At 42.5% G+C, this 24968-nt stretch overlaps 1 protein-coding gene across 2 annotated transcripts in view; it reads right to left on the minus strand.

Annotated features, from left to right (window-relative positions):
- The window catches only part of SYCE3 (synaptonemal complex central element protein 3), a 30585-nt gene extending 7358 nt beyond the window's left edge, over positions 1 to 23227 (minus strand). For both annotated transcript variants that reach the window (XR_008288940.1, XM_015085924.3), the window contains exons 1-2: positions 23077 to 23227; positions 11782 to 11890 (exon numbers count right to left, since the gene is read on the minus strand). Coding sequence is in view for 1 of the 2 variants with exons in the window: in XM_015085924.3 (XP_014941410.1) it covers positions 11782 to 11890 (109 nt within the window). In the remaining variant the exon portion in view is untranslated. The remainder of the gene's footprint in view (positions 1 to 11781; positions 11891 to 23076) is intronic.
- Positions 23228 to 24968: the final 1741 nt, after the last annotated feature.

Here is a 24968-nt window from a genome sequence, read left to right on the forward strand (position 1 = left end):
CTCCGAGCTGTCAGCACAGAGCCCGACGCAGGGCTCAAACTCACAGACTGTGAGTACCAGTATACCCTGGTATACTGTTGGTAGGATTGTAAAATGGTGCATCATTGTGTAAAACAGTTTGGCCTTCTTCAGAAAGCTAGACATAAATTCCACTTCTAGGTAATTCTCCAAACAATTGAGAACAGGTACTCAAACACATACTTGCATATAGATGTTCACAACAGTGCTATTCACAATAGCTAAAAGGTGGACACAACCCAAATATCAATCAAAGGATGAATGAATAAAGAAAATGTGATATATCCATACAATGGGATAATTATTCAACCATAGAGAGGAATGAAGTACTAACATATTCTATAATATTGATGAACCTTGAAAATATGCTAAGTAAAAGAATCCAGAAACAAATTGTATTCACATACCATATGATTCATTTATATGAAATATCCAGAATGGGTAAATCCATAGAGACTGAAAACAGATTGGTGGTTGCCAAAGGCTGAGGATAGAGGCATATGGGGGTGACTGCTTAGGGGTACAAAGTGTCTTTTTTAAAAAGTTTACTTATTTACTTTGTGAGAGAGAGAGCATGAGCCCACAGGTGGGAGGGGAAGAGAAAGAGGGAAAGAGAGAATCCCAACCAGCCTCCATGCTGTCAGCGCAGAGCCCGATTCAGGGCTTGAACCCATGAAACCTGAGATCATGACCTGAGCTGAAACCAAGAGTCAGAAACTTAACTGAGCCACCCAGGTGCCCCCACATAGTGTCTTTTTTGAATGATGAAAACATTTTGAACTGGATAGACTTGGTGGCTGTATGACATTGTGAATGCATTAAATGCTACTGAATGTATACTTTAAAATGGTTAATTATATGGTATGTGGATTTCACCTAAGTTGTTTTTTTAAAGCTTATTTATTTTTGAGAGACACAGAGACAGCGTGAGTGGGGGAGAGGCAGAGAGAGAGAGAGAGAGAGGGTGAGAGAGAGAATCCCAAGCAGGCTCTGCACTGTCAGAATAGAGCCCCATGCGGGGCTCAAACTCACAAAACTGTGAGATCATGACTTGAGCCTAAACCAAGAGTTGGATGCTTAACCAACAGACCTACCTAGGAACCCCTCACCTAAACTTTTCTATTTAAATTTAAGATGTTTCTATCTTTCATATTTAAATTTAAACTTTTCTCTAAAAGAGAGAGAATGAGTCCGGGAGAGGGGCAAAGGGAGAGAGAGAGGAGAATCTTAAGCAGGCTCCACACTCAGCGTGGAGCCCGACATGGGGCTCGATCCCACAACCCTGGGATCATGAGCTGAGTTGAAATAAAGAGCCGGTCAGTCAACTGATTGAGCCACCCAGGTGCCCCTCACCTAAAATTTTTCTATTTAAGATGTAGGGGGACACCTGGGTGGCTCAGTTGGTTAAGCATCTGACTCTTGGTTTCAGCTCAGGTCATAATCTCATGGTTCTTGAGTTCAAGCCCTGCTGACACTCACAGCCTGCTTGAGAATTTCTCCCTCTCTCTCTGCCCCTCCCCCACTCCCTCTTCTCTCTTTCTCTCAAAATAAATAAACTTAAAAAAATAAAAGCAGAAACTTTATACATAATATAAAAAAAGTGACATACAAAAAAAAAGAAATGGAAATAAAAGAATGTAAACAAAAAAGGGAAGATTCTTATATGGATTAATGATGATAACATGCTGTGAGCTGAAAAGTATGCCAACTCTCTGCCAGAGAACTCTAAAGAAAAACAAACCAACAAAACCAAAATAATTAGAAAACAACAAACGAAGGACCCACTATGGTAGAAAGGGTATGATCTATTATCAATTACAAATTAAAAACATACCACACTGTCCTCATTTTGCCACGCAAGTAGGTACCATGGAAATTATCATATTCCAATATCTATTTCACTGTTAGCACTGTACTAGGAAAGGATGATGTCAGGAAGCTTAAGATACAGCTTTATTAAAGTGCATAAAAAATCAGGGAGCTAAGACACATTCATTCACTTAAAAAATATCTATTAGGGGCGCCTGGGTGGCTCAGTTGGTTAGGCGATTGACTTCGGCTCAGGTCAAGATCTCAGAGTTCGTGAATTCGAGCCCTGCGTTGGGCTCTGTGCTGACAGCTCAGAGCCTGGAGCCTACTTCGGATTCTGTGTCTCCCCGTCTCTCCCCCTCCTCTGCTCACACTCTGTATCTCTCTATCAATAACAAATAAACGTTAAAAAAATTAAAAAAATATATCTATTAAACATCTATTATGGGTCAGCATCTATTCTGGGGACAGAGCAGTGAGAAAGAATGTCAAAAAGTCTTGGCCTCATGACCATTATATAATAAATAACAGTAAGTAGGGGCGCCTGGGTGACTCAGTTGGTTAAGCTTCCAACTCTTGATCAGCTCAGATCATGATCTCCCGGGTCGTAAGATCTCCCAGTTCGTGAGATAGAGCCCCCAGTCGGGCTCTGCACTGACAACATGGAGCTGGGATTCCCTCTCTCCCTCTCTCTCTGCCCCTCCTCTATTTGCATGCTTGTGCACATGTGCACTCTCTCTCTCAAAATAAATAAACATCAAAAAAATAACAATAAGTAAACCTATATAGTATGTTAGAAAGTAATAAGTGCTGGGGCGCCTGGGTAGCTCAGTAGGTTAAACAGCTGATTTTGGCTCAGGTCATGATCTTGAGGTTTGTGGGTTCGAACCTTGCACTGGGCTCCGTGCTGAAAGCTCAGAGCTTGGAGCCTGCTTCAGCCCTCTCTCTCTGCTCCTCCCCTGCTTGTTCTCTCTCTGTCTCTCAAAAGATGAATAAAAACGTTAAAAAAAAAAAAAAAGAAAGTAATAAGTGCTGAGGAGAAAAATAAATCCATGAAGGAGGGTTGAGAGTGCCAGGGAAAAAGGATTTGCAATTTCAAGAAGAGCACTTGGGGGGCGCCTGGGTGGCTCATTGGTTGGGCGGCCGACCTCGGCTCAGGTCATGATCTCGCGGTCCGTGAGTTCGAGCCCCGCGTCGGGCTCTGTGCTGACGGCTCAGAGCCTGGGGCCTGTTTCGGATTCTGTGTCTCCCTCTCTCTGCCTCTCCCCCGTTCATGCTCTGTCTCTCTCTGTCTCAAAAATAAATAAACGTTTAAAAAAAAAAAAAAAAGAAGAGCACTTGGGAAACACTTCATGGAGAAGGTGACATTTTTATTTATTTATTAAATTTTTAATGTTTATTTATTTTTGAGAGAGAGTGAGTGGGGCAGGGGTAGAGAGAGAAGGAGACAGAGAATCTGAAGCAGGCGCTGGGCTGTCAGCAGAAAGCCCAACGCGGGGCAAGAACCCACGAACCTCAAGATCATGATCTGAGCTAAAGTTGGATGCTCAACTGACTGAGCCACCCAGGTGCCCCAAGAAGGTGACATTTAAATTACCTTTTGATGAATAGAAGTTCTTAACGTTAATGTAGTTCAACGTATCAATCTTTTATTCTGTGTTTAGCATTTTTGCCTCTTGTTTAGGAAATTCTACTCCACCCCCAAAGTCACAAGATATTCTCCCCTATTTTCTTTCCAAGTTTTAAACATTTTTGATACCTAAGCCCTTATTGTTCTGAAGCTATTGTGTGTATGTGTGGGTAGGGATGCATTTGTAATTTTTATTCTTATGGATAACCAATTTCTCCAGCTTACTTATTAAATAGTTCCTTCTTAAAAAATAAAAATAAATGGTTTATTCTTTCCTTCACTGATCTGTCATTTCACCTATTATATATAAAAATTCCTGTGAGTGTGTATGTATGTACACATGTGCATGTTTGTGTATATGAGCATGTTATGTGTGTACATGTGTGTGAGAGTGTGTGTGTTCACGTGTGTATGTGTGTGTATGTTTATGTGTGAGTGTGTGAGCGTGTGTGTGTGTGATGTGTGTGTGTGTGAGCGTGTGTGTGTGTCTGTCTGTTTCTGGGCTCTCTGTTGCATTCTGTTGCTCAATTTGTCTATTTCTAAGTCAATATGACACTATATTAACTATATAGTTTTATAATAAGTCCTGGTAATGGTAGGGTGAATCCTCTGTCCTTGTCTTTCTCAGAAATATCTTAGCTATTTTTGGGTTGTAAGTCTCTCATAAATGTTTTAGAATAAACTTGTCAAGTTCCATGATAAACCCTATTAGGATTTTCACTAAAACTACTTTAAAGCAAATGATGAACTCTGGGGAGAACAGACATATTACTTTAAGTCTTTCTATTCATAAATGTAGCTACAGCTCCATTTATTTTGATCTTTAGTATCTGTTAGTCAAGTTTTATAATTTTCTGCATATAGGCCTTGCACATTTCTTGTTACATTTCTTCCAGGGGAATTAATAGATGTGTCTATGCACGTGCATGTGTATGGTTGTGTGTTACTGTTGTAAATGCCTTTAAAAAATGTGTTCTAATTCCTTGTTGCTGGTATATGTAAATGCAATTAACTTTTGTACACTTATCTTTCATGTAACATATTATCTCCAATTACATGTGTTTTAGATGTTCTGCGTAAGTGTGGTAGCCAGCTTCCAAGTTGAGCCCTGTAGTAGTCCCGGCCTTCTGCTAATCACACCCTTATGTAGTTCTCTCTCACACTGTACTAGAGTAGATCCATGTGACAAGTAAAATATGACAGAAGTGATGGTATGTCACTTCTAAGATGAGCTTATAAAAGATCGTACCTTCTGTCTCTGGCTCTTTCATGTGTGTATGTAGTATTATACTATATTATATTACATGTAATTGCTCTGGGGTAAGTTTATGTTATGAACAGCCTTCTGGTGAGGCCACATAGAAAGTGGCCTGCCAACAGCTATGTGAGCTCAGAAGGAGATTCTCCAGCCTCTGGTCAAACATCTGGAGATTGAAACCACAGCCAACAGTTTGACTGCAAACTCATAAAATACATATCCAGAGCCCAGCTTAGCTACTCCTAGATTCCTGATCTTCAGAAACTGTGTGATAATAAATATTTTTTGTTTTCAGTTGCTAAATTTGGGTTAACTTGTTATGAAGCAATAGATAACTAATACAGATTTTGGTACTTGAGTAAGTGCTCCTGTAACAAAACTGTGAAATGTAGGAGTGGCTTTGGAGTGTTTCAGGGGATGGGAGCTGGAAAAGCTGTAAGGATTCTGAGGAAAGCATTAGTGAAAGATTAAAGTACCTTGAGCACACTGTTCATAGGATTTGGAGTTTGAGGAGGCTGCCAATGAGGATTTACAGAAAAGTGAGGAAACTCTTATTGGAAACTAGGGGAGAGGAGATACTTGCTATGTGGTGGCAGAAGATTTAGCAACACTGTCACAGGAAGTAATGTGGAAGGGAGAAAATGTACTTAATGAACTATTCATAGGATTTACCTTCATGTTTAATATTTTATTTGTTTTCCATTGCCCTGTGCATTTCAGACCTTCCTTCTGAGATCATATTCCTTTTACTTAAGTAAAACTTTTAGTAGTTCCTTTAAAGCAGGTCTCTTTGTGACAAATATTGTAAGTTTTTATTCATTTGAAAATGTCTTTATTTTTTCCTCATTACTGAATGATAATTTTGTTGGATGCATAATTCTGCATCAATAGTGTTTTTATGACATTTAGATATTATTCCACTAAGTTCTGGTTCTCACAATTATTGTTCAAAGTTCACTCCATTCTGATACCCTATGTCTTTTGATTGGCGCATTTAGTCCATTTATCAAAGTTCACTCCAATTGTTACTCCTTTGATCTCTCTCTCTCTCTCTGGTTTCCTGTAGTTTTTCTCTTTGTCTTTGGTGTTCTGAAGTTTCACTATTATGTGTCTAGGTATGGATATAATTTTATTTTACTTAATGTATTTTGTTTCTTGGATCTATGATTCAATTTTTCATTAGTTCTGGAAAATTCACAGACATTATATTATTAGGTATTGCCATTATTCCATTGTCTCTAATGTCTTTTTTTCCTGAGATGCTAATGAGGTATATATTAGAACTTCTTGGTCTATATCACAAGTCTCTTAATCTCTTCATACTTTTACTTTCTTTATCTCTTTTTGATGCACTATCCTGCAATTAATCATCTCTTCAACTGTTGTTGATTTCGTTTTTATCTCACAGTTATATTTTTCTTTTTAAGAGACTCCATTTGTTCTTTTCAAAAATGTCTATCCTTGAGTTTCTTTTATTTAAAAAAAATTTTTTTTAACGTTTATTTATTTTTGAGACAGAGAGAGACAGAGCATGAACGGGGGAGGGGCAGAGAGAGAGGGAGACACAGAATCTGAAACAGGCTCCAGGCTCTGAGCTGTCAGCACAGAGCCCGATGCGGGGCTCGAACTCACGGACCGTGAGATCATGACCTGAGCTGAAGTCGGCCGCTTAACCGACTGAGCCACCCAGGCGCCCCCCTTGAGTTTCTTTTATACTCATCTTTGTAACTGCATCCATTACTTCTGTAGCCACTTTATACACAGCTATTTGCATTCTGCATCTGACATCACCTATAGTCCTTGGAGATCTAAATATGTTGACTCTTGCTTCTGTGGACTTTCACTCACAGTGGCTTATCATTTCATGTATTTGGAAGGCAGCTTTGCTCGCCACTATACCACCAATGCTGTATCTGGTAATATTTATCTGTGAGGTCATTGCTGAGGTAGCTTCCAATCTCTTCCACACCGCTATATAATCTTTCTAAACCCTTTCTATAAATCTTTATGTTTTTCCTCTGCTTAGCTTTCTTCAATTATTCCCCTGTTGACTACAGAATGACTTCTTAGTGTGGTACACAAAGTCTTTCATGATTTGACCCCAAATGATTCATTTAGATTTATTCTCTTCCACTTCCACTTGTAGTTTATTCTGTAGAAGTTTAACATTAAATCCAACCAACTTTCTTCTACTTTTGTTCCTTGGCACAAATTGTTCTATTTGAAAGCCTTGCCCATCACTTGTCTATTTGAGAAACTCCTAACAACTCCTACTTCAGAGAAATGCTTCATGCTTCCTCTTAAAAATTTCCATAATTTAGGGGCACCTGAGTGGCTCAGTCGGTAAGTGTCCGACTTCAGCTCGGGTCATGATCTCGTGGTTTGTGAGTTCGAGCCCTGCATCAGGCTCTGTGCTCACAGCTCAGAGCCTGGAGCCCGCTTTGGATTCTGTGTCTCCTTCTCTCTCTGCTCCTCCCCCACTCACACTCTGTCTCTCTCTCAAAAAAAATTTCCATAATTTACCAGACAGATTTCAGCCATCGATTCCAAATCTCACTGGAACTTTACTCTCCTTTTATTATACCAATTAACATAGTATACTGCATTTATTAATTGTTTATTTATTTATTAAATGTTTATTTTATTTTGAGAGAGAGAGAGGGTGGTGGGGAGGGGCAGAGAGAGAAGCAGAGAGAGAGAATCCCAAGCAGGCTCCATGCTCAGCACAGATCCCGACACAGGGCTCATCATGACTATGAGATCATGACCTGACCGGAAATCAAGAATCAGATGCTTAGTTGACTGAGCCATCCAGGCACCCCTGTATACTGCATTTATATGTCTATACATTTATTTCCCCCATTAGATTATAAGCAATTAAAGTGCAGGGCTTGGCATGTGTTCATTCAGGAAGTACTTGTTGAGTGAATGAATGAATGAATGGTGCTTTAACCCTGCCCCCAAGTCATGATATTTCTTTGGCTCTGAGATTATATTTTTCCAGCTTTTTAAAAGTATAACTGAGATAAAAAATTGTATATATTTAAGGCATACAATGTGATGTTTTGATATTTGTATACATTATGAAATGATTACCACAGACAAGGTAATTAACATTTCTATCACCTCACAGTTATTATTTATTTTGTGTGGTGAGAACACTCAAGATCTATATACTAAGTACATTTATTTTTTTCAGAGAGAGGGGGAGAACATGCATGCAAGCAGGGAAGGGGCAGAAAGAGGGAGGGAGAGAATCCCAAGCAGGCTCCACTCTGTCAGCACAGAGCCTGACACGGGGCTTGAACCCACAAATTGTAAGATCATGACCTGAGCTGAAATTAAGTTGGACACTTAACCAACTGAGCCATTCAGGCGCCTCAAGAAATTTCTACAAAGACTTATATTACCCCCAAATCAGACTACTGTGCAGAACATTTATATAAAAATAGAATTATAAAAAAGAGGAAAATATGTGAAACTAAAACTAAGGAAAGAATCAGCTAAAGAGCAAACAATGGACCTTGTATCAATTCAAGGGGTGTGATGTGGAAAAAGCACCAAGCGGAGAGGGTGGGGAATTGTGCATGATAAAAGCCTCACTTATGCCAAGTGTACATACGCTAAACCTTTTTCATTCCCGTGAGAAAAGAAATGCACAAGCCTTTCAAGAAGTGTAGCTGCTTAAATATAATAGTTGCAAGTATCAGACAACTTTAATTTTACTCACATTTACAAAATTGTCAAAGCTGAGTGTTTTATGTGACTTATTTCAATATAAATACCTGTCAACCTTATCTTGAAAGGAGAGAGTATTTTTAATAACACTATTACCTTAGCAACATTAACTGACTTAACTATTGTTACTTAATAACTTACTTAGCTACTACCTTAAGTATTATTGGAATATTTGCTGAAAAAAGAGTCGCTAGCAGATCTAAATAAAAATGCAATATGCTGTTTGGTTCCTTTGGCACACCGGGTGGTTTGGAAGTAAATGTTAAAAAGGAACACAAAGAGGGGTGCCTGGGTAGCTCAGTCGGTCCAATTCTTGGTTTTGGCTCAGGTCATGATCTCACGGTTTGTGGGTTCGAGCCCTGCACTGGGCTCTGTGCTGGCAGTGTAGAGCCTGCTTGGGATTCTTTCTCTCTCTCTCTCTCTCTCTCTCTCTCTCTCTCTCGCTCTTGCTCTCTCTTGCTCTTTGCCTCTCCCCCACTCACACTGTCTCTGTCTCTCTCAAAATGAATAAATAAAAATTTTAAAAATTTTAAAAAGAGGAACACAAAGTAAAGTAGGAGAAAATATAAGTAAATATTTCCCTAATCTCAGATTAGGGAAATATTTTCTTTTTGTTTTAAATCCTTTTTTTAAAGTTTTTTTAAAGTTTATTTATTTATTTTGAGAGACGGAGCAAGCATCTGAAAGCAGGGGAGGGGCAGAGAGAGAGGGGAGCAGAGGATTCAAAAGTGGGCTCTGCGCTGACAGCAGTAGGCCAACTTGGGACTTGAACTCACAAACCTGAGAGATCATGACCTGAGCCGAAGTCAGAGGCTCAACCAACTGAGACACCCAGGTGCCCCAGACTTTATAGTCTTAATACATAAAGACCTCTTACAAATCAAGAGAGTCTATCACAGAAGTCTGCTATTTCCGTCTTGTTCTCAGTGCCAAGCCAGAGTTAAGGCTAGTTCCTTTTTAGCTTTTAGTTTTGCAAAGCTTCATAATTGATCCTTCCACTAGTCATCCCTCTCCAAACCATCCCTCCTTGGTTACCAGAGGTATCTTTCTAAAACCAAGTGTCTTCCTTGAAATCCCAGTGGCTATCTATTACCTAAATAAGAAAAGAAACAAAGGAAAAGAAAGGTCAAATTCCTTAGGCTGATGTTGAAGACCCTTCTTCTCACCTTTTCAGCCTCTTCTTTGGCCTGCCCTCTTGTGGTTCTCATGCGCTAATCTTGCTCCCTATGCCCAGCTTTCCCTCACTGGCACACACACATCTGGCTATTTCTTCTACAGGACTGCCCCTCCTCTCTACCTCCAGCATCCCTACCTCATCTGTCCAATCTGAATTCCTTCCCTAATGCGCTGTTCAGAGCCTCACTTGCCTCCCCAAGCAGTCAGCCTCTCTTTCTTCTCTGCTCCCTCCCCAGTAGTTGGTATACACCATTATCAGCATTTACTAGATTACAGTTTTAATAGAAAATTAAAATGTTTTAATTTACATATTTAAATTATAATTAGTCATCTTGATGTCTGTTTCTGGCCCCCTACCTACTTCTTTTAATGAAGGAGCATCTCTATTTGATATCTCTATTCCATCCTAATCCTACAATAGCATATAGTAGGTACTAAGTGAATACTGTTAGATAGGAGAATATTTTATTAGATTGAAGGAATTATATAACTTTTGGTAGAAAACAAATTATAGGACTTTTTAATTAATTAATTATTCATTTGTTTATTTATTTATTTTTAAAGTGTATTTATTTTGAGAGAGATAGAGAAAGTGAGAGACTGCATAAGCAGGGGAAGGGCAGAGAGAGAGGGAGACAGAACCCCAAGCGGGGCTTGAACCCATGGACCATGAGATTATGACCTGGGCTGAAATCAGGAGTTGGACGCTGAACTGACTGAGTCATCCAGGTGCCCCCTAGAACATTTTTAAAAGACAGTTTACAAAATATAAAAAACTTTCAAGTACATAGGCAAAAAAATTGCCAACATTTCAAGTAGAAATTTTCTAATTTTTTTTTTAAACTTTATTCATTATTGAGAGATAGAGAGAGACAGAGCATGAGCAGGGGAGGGGCAGAGAGAGGGGGAGACACAGAATCCGAAGTAGGCTTCAGGCTCCAAGCTGTCAGCACAGAGCCCGACGCGGGGCTTGAACTCACAAACCGTGAGATCATGACCTGAGCTGAAGTTGGACGCTTACCAACTGAGCCACCCAGGCACCACTGAAGTAGAAATTTTCTAAAGCCTGTTGTAATAAATGGAGATTGTTTGCAAACTAAAAATGTCCTTAAAAAAAGGCTGTTTCTCATTTTGAGTAGAGTATGCACGCTTTCTAAAATTTGTTTTACATTATTATTTTCTCTAATAAAACTTAGGCTTATAAATTAAAGAATTATACATATTCTGAATTAGTAAAGAACAAATTAAAGAAATTATAATGGTGGGGGGATGCCTGGCTGACTCAGTCAGTAGGCCACGTGACTCTTGATCTCAGGGCTGTGAGTTCAAACCCCACACTGGGTGTAGAGATCACTTAAAAATAAAGCCTTTTTTGTTTAGGTTTATTTATTTATTTAGACAGAGAGAGAGAGAAAGAGCACATGGGAGGGGCAGAGAGAGGTACGAGAGAGAATCTGAAGTAGGTTCCACACTGTCATCACAGAGCCTGACTGGGGGCTTGATCTAACGAACTGTGAGATCATGTTCTGAGCCAAACCCAAGAGTTGGATGCTTAACTGACTGAGCCACCCAGGTGTCCCCAAAATAAAGTCTTAAAAAAACAAAGAAATTATAATAGTATCTCCACCACTGCTGGTTATCACTTAGTGGAAACATGTGGACTAACAGACTAACATTCTTATTCAAAAATGGAGAAATTTGTTCAACTCTATTCTTGTTCTATTCCACTGAACTAACTGTACCTCCCATTTCAGCACCTCATCAGTCTTAGCGCTATTACTCTGAACTCTTTCTATTGAAACGACTCACAGGAAGAATGTTCCAATTCTGTTCATAGGTGTTATATTAACATTGTCATTTTCTGAATACTTGAGCTTGGGTTTGGTACTGTGCCCAGTTACAAAAAAGAAATCACTATTTCTGCCCACAGGAGGATAATAGTCCAGTTGAAGAAGCAACATGAAAACACACATAAAGTAATCAGAAAATAATGCAAGGAAATATTTAGTGGTATTGTCAAATTTTGTGGCATAGTAGTTACATGGTATAGAAGCTGAGAAGTGGTCAGGGAAGGCCTGTTAAGGCACTTGATTTGAGCTCAGCAGTGTAGGAAGAATCTGAGCTACTGGACGTAAGGGGGAAGACATTGTACCTGAGATTTTCTCCATCTCTTCTAGTAGCTTTTCCAAGTCTTTATTCAGGTCTGACAGCATTTTCAGCATGTTGTCATAGTTTCTTTCTCCAGGATCAGAATCAGCCATCTAGGCAGTGCACAAAAGAAGATGCAGTGAGACAGACTGACGTTTCAATTCCAGCTCTATTACTTATACCTGGGTAGCCCAAGCCAGAAACCCAAGGCCATCTTTAATTCCTCCTTATCTTCTTTTCCTGACCAAATGGGCCACTGAAACTCACCAATTTTATTTGTTCATGGAATAAATATTTAATCATCTATGGGTCAAGAAGGTCTGCTGCTTGGGAGTCACCAGTGAACTGAACACTGCCTTTGTGGAACTCATAGCCTGGCCCAGCTCTTTAAAATCTCTCAGTCCCTTCCTTTCTCTCTCCAAGGTTGCAGCTTTAATTCAGGTCCATTCCATTAACCACCATTGAATAGATTTACTGAGCATCTACTATGTGTCAGATGTCTACTATGGATGTGGAAATTTCAGTGTATTTGTAGATCCAGACAGAAAAACCCATGCTCTCACAGAGCTTCCATTCCATGGAGGAGACGAATAATAAACAACGGAATGGTAAGCATACCTTCAGTTTGTGGTTCACTGCACAAAAAAAACAAGACAGGGTGGTTTAATAAAGAGGATATTTCATGGGGAGGGGTGCTTTTGCTTATAAAGTGAGATAAGTCCTTTCTAATGAAGTGACATTTGAATTGACACTTGAATGATAAAAAGGAGTTGGCATATAAAGAGCTAGGGGAAGAGTTCTAGGTAGAGGGAACGGCTCAAGAAAAGGTGGGAGTGGCCTGATATGTTCTGCTTTAAGGCATGAAAAGAAAGTAAAGAATGGGGTTTAGGAGAAAAGTGGTATGAGACGAGATCAGCTAGGTAGGCAAGATTTTTTTTTTTTTTTTAATTTGGGAGAGAGCGAGCGAGCAAGCACACGCACACGTGAGCAGGGGAGAGAGAGACAGAGACAGAGAATGAGAGGGAGAATCCCAAGCATGCTCCATGCTCAGCAAGGAGCTCAAGGCAGAGCTTGATCTCACAACCCTGGGATCATGATCTGAGCCGAAATCAAGAGTCTGATGCTCAACCTACTGGGCCACCCAGGTGCCTCCAGAATTTTGGTTTTATTTTGAGTGTGAGGGAAAGCCACTGGAGGTTGAGAGCAGGGGATATATTTTAAGATAATGACTTCAGGGGTGCTTGGGTGGCTCAGTCGGTTAGTGGTCAACTTCAGCTCAGGTCATGATCTCATGGTTCATGGGTTTGAGCCCTGCATCAGGCTCTCTGCTGTCAGTGCGGGGCCTGCTTCAGATCCTCTATATACTGCCCCCCTTTCCCCCTCCCCTGCTCACATGCTCTCTCTTTCAAAAAAAGTAATAAATAAACATTGAAAAAAGATAACGACTTCAGCTGCTGGTTGGAAACTGGACTAGTGCAGAAGGGTGAGAGGAGGCAAAAGTGGGAAACCAGTCAGTTAAGAGAGCATTAGAATGATCTGGAGATGGATGTAGCTTGGACTAGGGTGGTAGGTAATGATATCAGTGGTGAAAAGTGGAAGGGTTCATGTTATAGTTTGGAAGATGAGCCAAAAGAATTTGGAAGAGGATCTGATGTGTCTATATTTGCAGGGGTAAATGATAGGGAGAGAGATATCAAAATGATTCCTAATTTTTATGAGAACAATTTGATACATGGTGGTATTATTAGCCAAAAAGGGGAAGGCTAAGAGAGGAGATTAGAAGGGAAACCAAATGCTCTATTTTGAATGTTAATGTGAGATGCCTATTAGGCCTCCAAGTGGAGATTCAAATAGGCAGTCGAATATATAGGCCTGGAGCTCAGGAGAAAGGCTGGAGTTGAAAATACAGAGTTTGGAACTGATGGTGCAGGCTCTCTTCACCTTTCATTTGGACTATTTTCATAGACTCTTGACTGATTTTTCTGCTTTTAGCTTCCTCTTGTCAAATCCATCTTCCAGTTCACCTCCAGAATGACCTTACCTAACATGCAAATCTGACCATGTCACTCTCTTTGCAACCTTTCAATAGCTCCCATCTTCTTTCAGGATAAAATATAATCTCTTTACTATAGATACAAGATCCCTTAATATCTAGCTCCTGACTGTTCCCATTCTCATCCAGTTCTGAGTTGTGACCAAATAATTGAAGAAAGCCTTAAGAGATCTAGAATTTGGGCTCCTGGGTGGCTCAGTTGGTTGTGTCCAACTTCAGCTCAGGTCATGATCTCACAGTTTGTGAGTTTGAGCCCCACATCAGGCTCTGCACTGACAGTGTGGAGCTTGCTTGGGATTTTCTCTCTCTCCCTCTCTCCCTTCGCCCCTTCCCCACTTGCATTCCCTCTCTCTCTCAAAATAAATACATTTTAAAAAGAGAGATCTAGAATTTATTGAGATATTTAAAATCTGTAAGAGTTGTGTATTTCAATGAGACGTGATAAAAAAATATCCATGAAAAAACCACAAAACTCTGCAAGGTTAAAAAATCTACAGTTTTCCTACAAAAGAGCTAAATAAATAAAAAATATAATAAAATAATTCTATCATGTAGGTGGTTGCAAAAATCTCTGTGAAGGCAAAGTAGATACACAATTCATATCTATGTTGTGTAGGGTACTTGCTCAATTTGCTAATTTATAAGATTGCAGTTATATTCTTTTACCCATACATTTAACACATATTTATTGAGCACTACTCTAGATTCTGAAAATACAGCAGTGAACAAAACAGGTTAAAATCCTTGGTTTCATGGAATTCATACTCCATGGTGAGAAGAGACAATAAACAAGATTAATAAGTGAAATAAACATAAGGAGGGGATAAGTACCAAGGAAAAAAGTCAACCAGAGATGGAGTGTGGGAGGAAGTGTGTGTAAGGTGATGGATGAAATTTAAATAAGTGTACAGTCTTGTGATGAGCACCAGGTGATGTATGGAAGTGCTGATTAATATTATGCTGTATGCTAACTAAATAGAATTTAAATAAAAACTTAAAAAGAAACAAAACAAAGGAGTAAAGGGGGGGGAGAAAGAAGGAGGCAAACCAAGAAACAGACTTAACCATAGAGGACTGAGGGTTACTAATAGGGAGGTGGGTGGGGAGATGGGTTAAATTGGTGATAGGGATTAAGGAGTGCACTTGTGTGAGTACCAGGTCTTATTGAAAGTGTTGAGTTGCTCACTATATTGTACACCTGAAATTAATATTGCACTGTATGCTAACAAAATGGAATATTATATTATATTATATTATATTATATTATATTATATTAATTTTGAGAGAGAAGCAGGGCTCATCTGAAGCAGGGGCTCATGTTTTACCCTAAGCGGGGCTCATGCTCACCAAATGTGGGGCTTGAACTCATGAATCGTGAGATTATGACCTGAGCCGAAGTTAGATGCTTAATGACTAAGCCACCCAGGTACCCAATTAAATATAATTTAAACAAAAACTTAAAAATAAATAAGTGTACAGGGAAGGTCTTTTGACTAGATTTTCACCAGAGACTTGTAGGAAGTGAGAGAATGAGCCATGCAGATATCTGGGAAAAGTGCATCCCAGGCAGAGAAGAGAGTAAGAACAAAGGCCCTGAGCTAGGAGTCAGCTGGATGAGCTGAAGGAAGAGCAGCAAAGGCAATATAGTTGGTACAGAGAGAGTGAAGGGGAGAGCAGTAGAAGATGATGTCAAAATTGTGGGGTGCAGAATTATGGTGGGCCTTGTAGTCCACCAAAAAGACTCTGGCTTTTTCTTTGAGTGAGACGGGAGCTGGGAGGATGATAATCTGATTTATGTGTTAATAAATCACTGGATTGAGAGTAGCTTGTCTGGACATGGGCAGAAGCAGGGTGACTAGGAGGCCACTGGAATAATGCAGGTAAGAGATAATAGCTTGAATCAACATAGGAATGATGTAAGTAGTATGAAGGAGAATAGAATAGTTCAGGGTATATTTTGAGGGCAGGGCCAACAGGATTTGCTGGTAAGTCAGTGTGGAGTCAGGGAAGACACTAAAATTTTTGACAGGTTAACCAGAAATGGAGATACCATTAACTGAGATGGGGGGAAACTGGAAGACACTGGGTTGTGTGGGGAGAAGAAAGAACTCAGTTTTGAACATATTAAGATGCCTATGAGGCATCTGAGTGGGTATGATGAGTAGGCAACTGGATAAAGGAATTCAGAGAGAGTAGGCTAAAGATAGAAACTTGGGAGTCATCACCGTATAGATGCTATTTAAAGACATGACAATGGGTGAGATCAAGGGAGATAAGTCCATCATCAAGTTTGGGGAGATGTGAAGAATCTAGCCAAAGCAACTGAAGAAGAGGGGCCAGAGAGGTAGAAGGAGAACCAGTCAGAGTCTTAAGTAAAGTCCAGACTCTCAGAGAATCCCTGGACCCCAGCCAGCGTCCTCTGATCATATGACATCTCAGGAAACTGAGATGTACTCTGAAAAGTACAAGAGAAGGGAACTTTAAAAATTGCATGGGATAAAATAGATGCTTCCTTAGTGAGTGAATAACTTACAATGTTGAGAAGGTAAGGAACAAAGATAGGACATGTTCAAGACCATAAAAAGCTAGAATTACTGCGAGTATTTGGTATTTTATGCATTTCTATGTTTAAGAGAATTTGGCTTATTAGAGTAACAGGTCAACTTTGTCATTCTAGCTTAAAATGTGAAATTGATTATGGCTTATAATTTTAAGTCAAAATCTTACTAAGTTTATAAAGAGATTTAGGACATTTTTAGGGAATCTGAGGTTCATTATATTTATTAGTTTGACTTATGATATTTATTTTATTTTATTTTTTAATTTTTTTCAACGTTTATTTATTTTTGAGACAGAGAGAGACAGAGCATGAAGGGGGGAGGGTCAGAGAGAGGGAGACACAGAATCTGAAACAGGCTCCAGGTTCTGAGCTGTCAGCATAGAGCCCGACACGGGGCTTAAACTCATGGACCGCGAGATCATGACCTGAGCCGAAGCCGGCCGCTCAACCGACTGAGCCACCCCAGGCGCCCCAATATTTATAAGAATTATTTAAGAGAGTGGGAAGGTTTTGGGGAGCCTGGGTGGCTCAGTCAGTTAAGTGTCCGACTTCGGCTCAGGTCATGATCTCACGGTTCATGAGTTTGAGCCCTGCATCGGGCTCTGTGCTGACAGCTCGGAGCCTAGAGCCTGCTTCGGATTCTGTGTCTCCCTCTCTCTCTTCTCCTCCCCCTTTCATGCTCTCTCTCTCTCTCAAAAATAAACATTAAAAAAAAAGTGGGAAGTTTTCTTATTAAGACAATTGAGATACTTAAAGAAATGAACTATATTAAGTTTATAATTAAATGAGTTTAAATTTATAAATAGAAAACATAACAATAATGTTATTTAAATAATTATTTCATTTGCTAGCCTACGACAAGATTAAAAGTTTAGAATGAGGGCACCTGGGTGGCTTAGTTGGCTGAGGGGCTGAGCGTCTGACTTCAGCTCAGGTCATGATCTCGTGGTTAATGAGTTCTAACCCCACATCCGTTGCTTCTGTCAGCCTGTCAGCACACGGCCCGCTTTGGATCTTCTGTCCCCCTCTCTCTGCGCCTTCCCCGACTTGTGCTCTCTCAAAAATAAATAAACATTAAAAAAAAACCTTTAGAATGAGATAATCTTATTGAGCATAAGTAATCTAATAATCTGATTTAGAATAACATTTATAAACTAAACTTAAATGCTCAAGGAAAGATGGATTTTTAATATTAGTAACTTTAATAAAATATTAATTTTTAAAATCAAACATTCAAATACTCTTTTCTCTGTCTAAATAATGCCTTTAAAGGCACCAAAGCTCATATTTATCAATATCTAGCCGTGTCCTCATATATACCCTAAGCTTCAGTCATATCAAAGATTTTGTAAATTGGGGTGTGTACCATATGCCAGCCACTACAGAAATCGGAGATTAAAAAATAAATAGGTATGGGGCACCTGGGTGGCTCAGTCAATTAAATGTCTTATTTTGGCTCAAGTCATGATCTCACAGGTTTGTGAGTTCAAGCCCTGCATTGGGCTCTCCACTCTTAGCGGAGTGCTTTGGATCCTCCGTTTCCCTCTCTCTGCCCCTCCCCGCCATGCACACACACAGATTCTCTCTCTCTCAAAAAAGTAAACATTAAAGTAAATAAATAAATAGGTACATAGTCATGCCAACAAAGAAATAAGTCTGGTAAAAAGAGACCTGTTGTACCACAAGATTCTCTGAAGAGCAATAGCCATTCGTCCAAATGTCCTTGCTCAGCTTCAAACCAAATCCTGCTCATTTAAATAGCCTTTATAGCCATGTCATTGAGGACTCTGAGAACACCATGTTCTCTCTTGCCTCTATGTGTTTATATATATTATGCTACTGCCTGAAATACGCTTGCCTCACTCTCTCTGTTTTTAAAGACTTAGTTCAAGGGCCACTTCTAGAAATCTCTCCTTACATTTCTAATCAGCCAACCCTGAAGGTTTCACCTCTCTTATGTTCCCACAACTTCTACACCTCCTTCTAGCCAGATATTGTTGTAAGCATTTGCATCTTTATCAAAACCATATAAGGTAAGTACTATTATTATTCCAACTTACAGATGAGGAAAACAAGGCTCAGAGAAATTAACTAAACTGCCCAAGGTCAGACAGCAAAGACACAGATCTGAGAATTGCGTCCTGACAATCTGGCTGCAGTCTGCGTGCTCACACATTATACTACTGGCATGCAATAAATTCTTGATAAATATGTGAGTGAACACAACCAATGAAATGTAGTAAGCAACTAAAGAAAAACTTCTGTGTACCCCGAAATCCTGGACTAGAATCCAGGCTCTGCCATTTACTGACTGTGAGACACTGGAAAGTTTAAGTCTTAGTTTCCCCTTGTGTAAAATGGAAATGACAGCTCCTTTGTAGGTTATTGTGAAGATGTACATAGCTATGGATAGAGTAGGCACCCAAATTAACAAATTAAATAGTAGGCGTGACTGTATGTGTAACACGAGGTACACACAGAGTAGTTGCTCAGAAAACATTTTACTATAATTAGGTGAGAAAGAGATGTGAATCTAATAATATAAAAGATAACATTTATTTCATGCATTATTAATATGTGCCAGGAACTGCATAAATTCTCAACAAACCTTGACTGATTTCACAACAACGTGACAAAATTAAGTGCTATGATTCTCCCTGTTGTACAGATAAGGAAACAGAGGACTGTGGAAGGGTCTATCCAAAGACACACAGCTAAATAGTAGTAGGCCTGGATTCAAACCCAGTCCTGATTCTAGAGATGGAGCTCATTAGCATTACATTTTCTCACAACTGCCTCAGACAATACAGTGGGTAGTTTTGAGCTTGACAGATGGAACAAAGGGGGAGAAAGAATGGGGGTAGAGGAATGGAATGAAGAGGCTATAGGAGTTCAATTTGGGGCAGCTTGAGTGTGTGGTGCCTATGGTGTACCCAGGTAAAGTTATTTAACAAAGTTGAAATACAGGATTGGAGCCCAAGAGAGAGGGTAAACTGAAAATAAATGTTTGATGGTAGTTTAAATTATGGGAAAAGATAAAATCATTCACGGTGAATGTATAAAAGGAGAAGGGAAAATGGACTTGGAAAAGTCCTTAAAAACCAGCTCTTAAGAGCAGTTGGAAACAAGCCCATAAAAGGCACTGATAAACAGTCAGAAATGTAGAGAACTGGGGAGTGTGTAGTCGAGACCACAGAAGAGAGGAGGGACTGGCCAATTAATTCATTTAGTCAACAAATATTTATTAAATGTCAGGAACTGTTTTAGGTGCTAGGGGTATATTAGCAAACAAAAGACAATAAGCCTTGCCCTTGTGGAGTTTACATTCTAGTCAAGGGAGACAGATACATAAATACATAATTTATGTGTATAAATACATCATATATAAATCTATAAAATATGTATGTATATGAATACATAAACATATAAAATGTCAGGTGGAACTAAGCACCATGAAGAAAATAAGGCAAAGTAAGGTAGGCTAAAAAATAATGGGAGTGGGAGGAACCACTATGGAAATCTGCTCTGAGGTGAATCTTCAAATAGCCTCAAGAAAGTGAGCACAGGAGTCCTGTGGCTATCTTGGGGAGGAGTACTGTGCAGAGGGAACAGGAAAGAAAAAGCCTTGAGGGTACGTGTGCTTGGGTGTGGTTGAAGGAGATCAAGAAGGCTAGAAATGCTGGAGTGGCGTGAAGGAGGGTAGGCTGTTAGATGAGGCTGAAAGACTGGAGAGGACATTGCAGTTTATATAAGACTTTGGCTTTTATTCTGAGTCGTATGAGGAGACGTTAGAAAAATTCGACAGAGGTGATAGGATTCGAGTCCTGATTTAAAAGGATCACTCTGGTTGCAACGGCGGAGATGGTAGAGCAGAGAGGAAACTGTGGCAAAACTCCAGGTGAGGGATGACAAGGCCTGGACCAGAGTGTTAGAAGTGGGAGTAGCGAGGGTTGCTTGGATGGCTCAGTTGCAGTTAACCCTCTGACTCTTGACTTTGGCTCAGGTCGTGATCTCATGGTCCCAAGACAGAGCTCCGTGCTGGGTGTGGAGCCTGCTTAAGATTCCTTTCACCCTCTCCTTCTACCCCTTCCCCCCGCTCACGTGTGTGCACATGCACATGCTCTCTCTCTCTCTCAAAAAAAAAAAAAAAATAGTGGAAATAATGAGAAGTGACTGGATCCTAAATGTGTTGTAAACATTGAGCCAACAGTATGTCCTGGCATCCAAGTAGAAATATAAATCTGGAGTGTGGTGAAAAGTCTGGCTGAACATCCTTATTTGGGAGTCACTGGGGTACAGATGACACTTAAAGCCATGGGACTAGTTGAGATCTCCTAGGAAGTGAGAGTAGATGGAAGAGAGGTCTGACCTCTTCAATATTTAGAATTTGGGAAGAAGAGGACCAGCAAAGGTAGAATAAAAACCAGCAAAGAAAGTAAACAAAGAGTGATCCATTGTGTCTCATATAAAGTAGCATAAGCAGGGGCACTTGGGTGGTTCAGTCGATTAAGCATCTGACTCCTGATTTCCGCTCAGATCATGATCTCACTGTTGGTGGGATTGAGCCCCATGGCTCTGTGCAGAGAGTATGAATGGAGCCTGCTTGGCATTCTCTCTCTCTCTTCCTCTCTCCCTCTCCGGCTCACACATGCTCTCAATCTCTCAAAATAAATAAACATAAAAAAAAAGTAGCATAAGGAATAAAAAGTGACCATGGATTTGACAACCTGAAGGTCACTGGCAATCTTGACAGAAGTCGTTTTCATGAGGTGGCATGGACAAAAGCCTGATTGCAATGTGTTTACAGAGAGGGTAAGAAGAGAAGTAGAAACTTGCCTGTTCTGGTTCAAAGAGAAGCAGAGAAAGGGCCAGTAGCTGGAATGTAATGTGCAGTCACAGGTGTCTTTTGTTTTACGTTGGGAGATGTTACACCAATGTCAAATATTACAAAAGGACCAAACGAATTTAGGACATCTTATTGGGGTGTCAGGCCTAAGTGAGTAACAGTAACAACAAGATTTCCACGAATAAAGAAGAATTAATGAAGCATTAGACAAAAGAGATAGCACATGCAGATTTCATGGAGACAGGAGAAATAGGAGAGAGTAAGAAGGTGACAGAGGGAACGTTTTCTTCTGTTTTTTAATTCACAAAGGCAGAAACCTGCCTGTGTGGAAAGAGCTAGTTGAACGGAAAAGGCTGAAGAATGCGGAGAAAGGGTAACTGATGGCGCAGGGACTGGTTTCCGGTAGGAAAGTGGTCACATGACCCTGAGAAGGGAAGGGAAGGGTAAGGCGGGTTAAGGGTCCAGGTGGCCCAGGCTCAGCTGAGGTCTCTAGCTCGCCCGCAAATGGCAATGAAAAGGTTCTTCTAACAGGCATTCTCGGTTTGAGGAGAATAATAAGGGTTAAAGCTGTGCGCCCCCTACAGGCACCCAGACGTGCCGCGGAGAAGCAGGGGTGGCGTGCTGAGGCCACACGGCTGCACAGCATACGCAGGACTCCGGGGTGGCACTGAGAGAGGGGATGGACGTGGCTGGCCGGGGATTTTGAAACGTGTCGGGTGGACGGGCAGGGTGAGGACGGACGTAAAGCAGCGGACTTAGGGCTAAGAGGATGCGTGGGGAGCCAGCGGAGGCCCAGTGGGGACATGAGGTCGAGGCCCAGGTGGCCTGGGGCTGGGGGCTGTGGCCAGGGTGACGCTGGGTCTCAGGGGAGGGATGGCTAGACGGGGAAAGGGGGTGAGCAAGCCCGGGGCGGAACGGAGGGCCAGACCGGTGCCAAAGCCAAGGGAACGCGGGGAACAGGAGACTAAGGGGGTTGGGCGAGGGGGGGAGCGGGGGAGGGGGGGGAGAGCAGGAGGGTTGGGGATCACTCGGGGCGTGAAAGGCTCGGGGTCGCAGGGGTCCCGGGCGCCGCAGAGCGCACAGGCGTGCAGAACTCCAGGGCCTGGAGTCCGAAGAGTCCGCTGGAGTCTGGGCCCCCCTCGGTTGAGACCAGAGGGGCGCTGGGGTCACTGAGGCTGTGTGAGGGCGAGGGGCGCGCGCGCGGTGGGAGTCCCGGAGCGACGGGGCGAGAGGCCCTGGGGCCGCTCCCGGTGAGCGGACGTCAGGAACCGGAGAGTGCGGTCTAGCGAGCGCAGGTGCTCCAGCTGTGGCGGCAACAGGTTGTGCGGGAAGGTCCGGGGTCTGGGATGTGCAGTGTGTGGTGTCTGCAGGAGGCGGGGGGGGGGGGGGGGGGGGGGTGCGGAGTGAGGAGACACGTGGGGGGGTCGGGGTGAGGAGACGGGGGGGGGGTGAGGAGACGGGGGGGGGTGAGGGAGGTGCCAGGTCAGGAGACACATGGGGGGGGTGCGGGGTGAGGTGACACGTGGGGGGCAGGGGTGGGGGGGGTCGGGGTGAGAAGATTGGGGTGAGGAGACCCGTGGGGGTGGGGTGTGTGTGGGGGGAGGAGACACGTGGGGGGGTGGGGGGAGGAGACTGAGGTGAGGGGGGGTGCAGGGTGAGGGGACACGTGGGGATGGGGGGGTTGGGGGAGGAGACACGTGAGGGGTGGGGGTTTGTGAGGGGAGAAGACACGTGAAGGGTGGGGGTGTGGGGGCGAGGAGACTGGGGCGAGGTCAAGGGTTACGTCGTGATAAGGAGTGGGGACGCTGCGGTCAGGGCGCGCAGCGAGGGCGTGGCTCACCTCCCGCACCGCCTGCGCTCGCGTCAGGATCCGCCGTCCACCTACGCAGCCTGGGGCACGAGGTCCAAGCTCGGAAAGGCACGCCGCCCCTTTCCGTTACCAGATCCGCCCCCAGAAGTGGCTTCTCGCCCTCATTGGCCAGTCTCCCGGAGTGGAAGGGGCGGGGTCACAAACACGTGAATGCGCCCACTTCTGGCTGGTCCCAAGTGTCAGCCTCCAGGTCTCATTGGCTACTCTGTAGAGCGGAAGGGGCGGAGTCGTCTCCGGCTGGTCTCGCACGTGGGGCTCTGGGTCGCAGATGGGCCGAGTTCCCAGACTGAGGACTGGCTGAGATCTCGGGAGAGCAGAATTGCAGCGAGGGTCCGCTGGTGGTCCTGATCGTTGTGTTCCTCTCTGTGGCTCATGAGTGTAAGGTATGCACTCAGAGCCCTGTCTGCTTGACCACTGTGCCCCCAGTGTTCAGGACAGCACTTGGCACAGCAGGTGCTAGTAAATATTGGTTCAATTAGTTCGACGCCCAAATATATTCAGTCTTGACAACTACAGTGGTGGCGGACATTGTTGCATCTGTCTTACAGAGCAGGAAACAGAAGAAGTACATGCAACTGGGGAGAGTGTGAGCTCTGGCTCCAGTCCAGGCCTGCCAGGCATCACTGGCCTCCAGGCGGTGGAAGCACATAGCCCCAAGTCAGGACAGGCAAGAGAACCGCTCACGGTTCTGCACGTTAAGCTGTGGGTCTGCACGTTAAGCTGTGGTCCAGAGGAGGCCGGAGAGATTGCTCACACCTCAACAGGCCAGTCTAAGGAGCTCAGTCTTTACTTAGAGGGCACTTCGGAAGGGTGGGAGGCAGAGGAGTGACATGGTGAAGAGGTCTCTCTGGCTGCTGGAGGGAGAGATGAAACAGACTGTTGCTGTGTGGGTGAATGATGTTGGAGATGTGGACGGGGTGGAGGGAAGTACACAGAGTAGAAGCCTTTTAGAAGATAGACTTGACAGGGCTTGGTAATGTGGGAAGTGAAGAAGAAAGAAGGAATGGGTTGGTGGCTGTCTGGAGGGTGATCACTGGCTGAGTTGGGGAGCAGTGGGGGAGAAGCTGATTTGGAAGGCTGTTAACCAGTTTTGAACACTTTGAGATTCCAGATAAACCTGGGACCCACTGAATTTTCTTTCAAGGATTCTGATTTTTAGTGGACTGATTGCAGAATAGGAAACAGAGCTATAACTGAGCCAGACAGTTCTGGGCACAGAGTATTTGCCCATCTATTGAGGCCATACCCCCTCCCCAAGCTGGCAGGTTCCTGCCCCTTCTGAACCTGGTTCCCTTGCTGTCCCTTCCCACCTGTGAGCCACCCTGCATACTTCTATTCCTTCCACCTTTGCTTAGACTTCCCAGAGCTGATTCCTGTTACAGCATCTCAGAAAAATACTAATCAGCAATAACTCTGATGGGTGATGAAGACAGCTTCAGGAAAGAGTAGGAGTTTACCAAGATGAGAACAATACAGGATTTCAGGCAAAAGTTCTATCAAAGGTAAAGGCAAGGATGTGAAAAAGCCTTCTTCATTTAGGGAATGGAGAGTTTGGTTGGGGCTCAGGATTCTTGAGTTGAGGCAGAAGATCATTTGGGCTGGAATGTGAGGGCCTTGGGTACGCTGCCTAGTGGATGAGGTGGGCTATCTGAAGAACCCTGCAGAGCTCAGGCCAAGAAGGTTGGGCTCTCGGTAAGGCCAGAGATGTCAGTCTGGTCTTCCCATGCCCCTGTGCATCCAAAACCAGCTAACTATTCACCAAATGTTTTCTTTATATCCTTGTCATATAGCCAGACTGTATTTTCCAGCCTCCCTTGCATTATGAGCCCTGGCCAGTGAATGTGGCAGTAAGTGCCCTGTAT

Source organism: Acinonyx jubatus, chromosome B4 (assembly GCF_027475565.1).
Source record: "Acinonyx jubatus isolate Ajub_Pintada_27869175 chromosome B4, VMU_Ajub_asm_v1.0, whole genome shotgun sequence".
NCBI lineage: Eukaryota > Metazoa > Chordata > Mammalia > Carnivora > Felidae > Acinonyx > Acinonyx jubatus.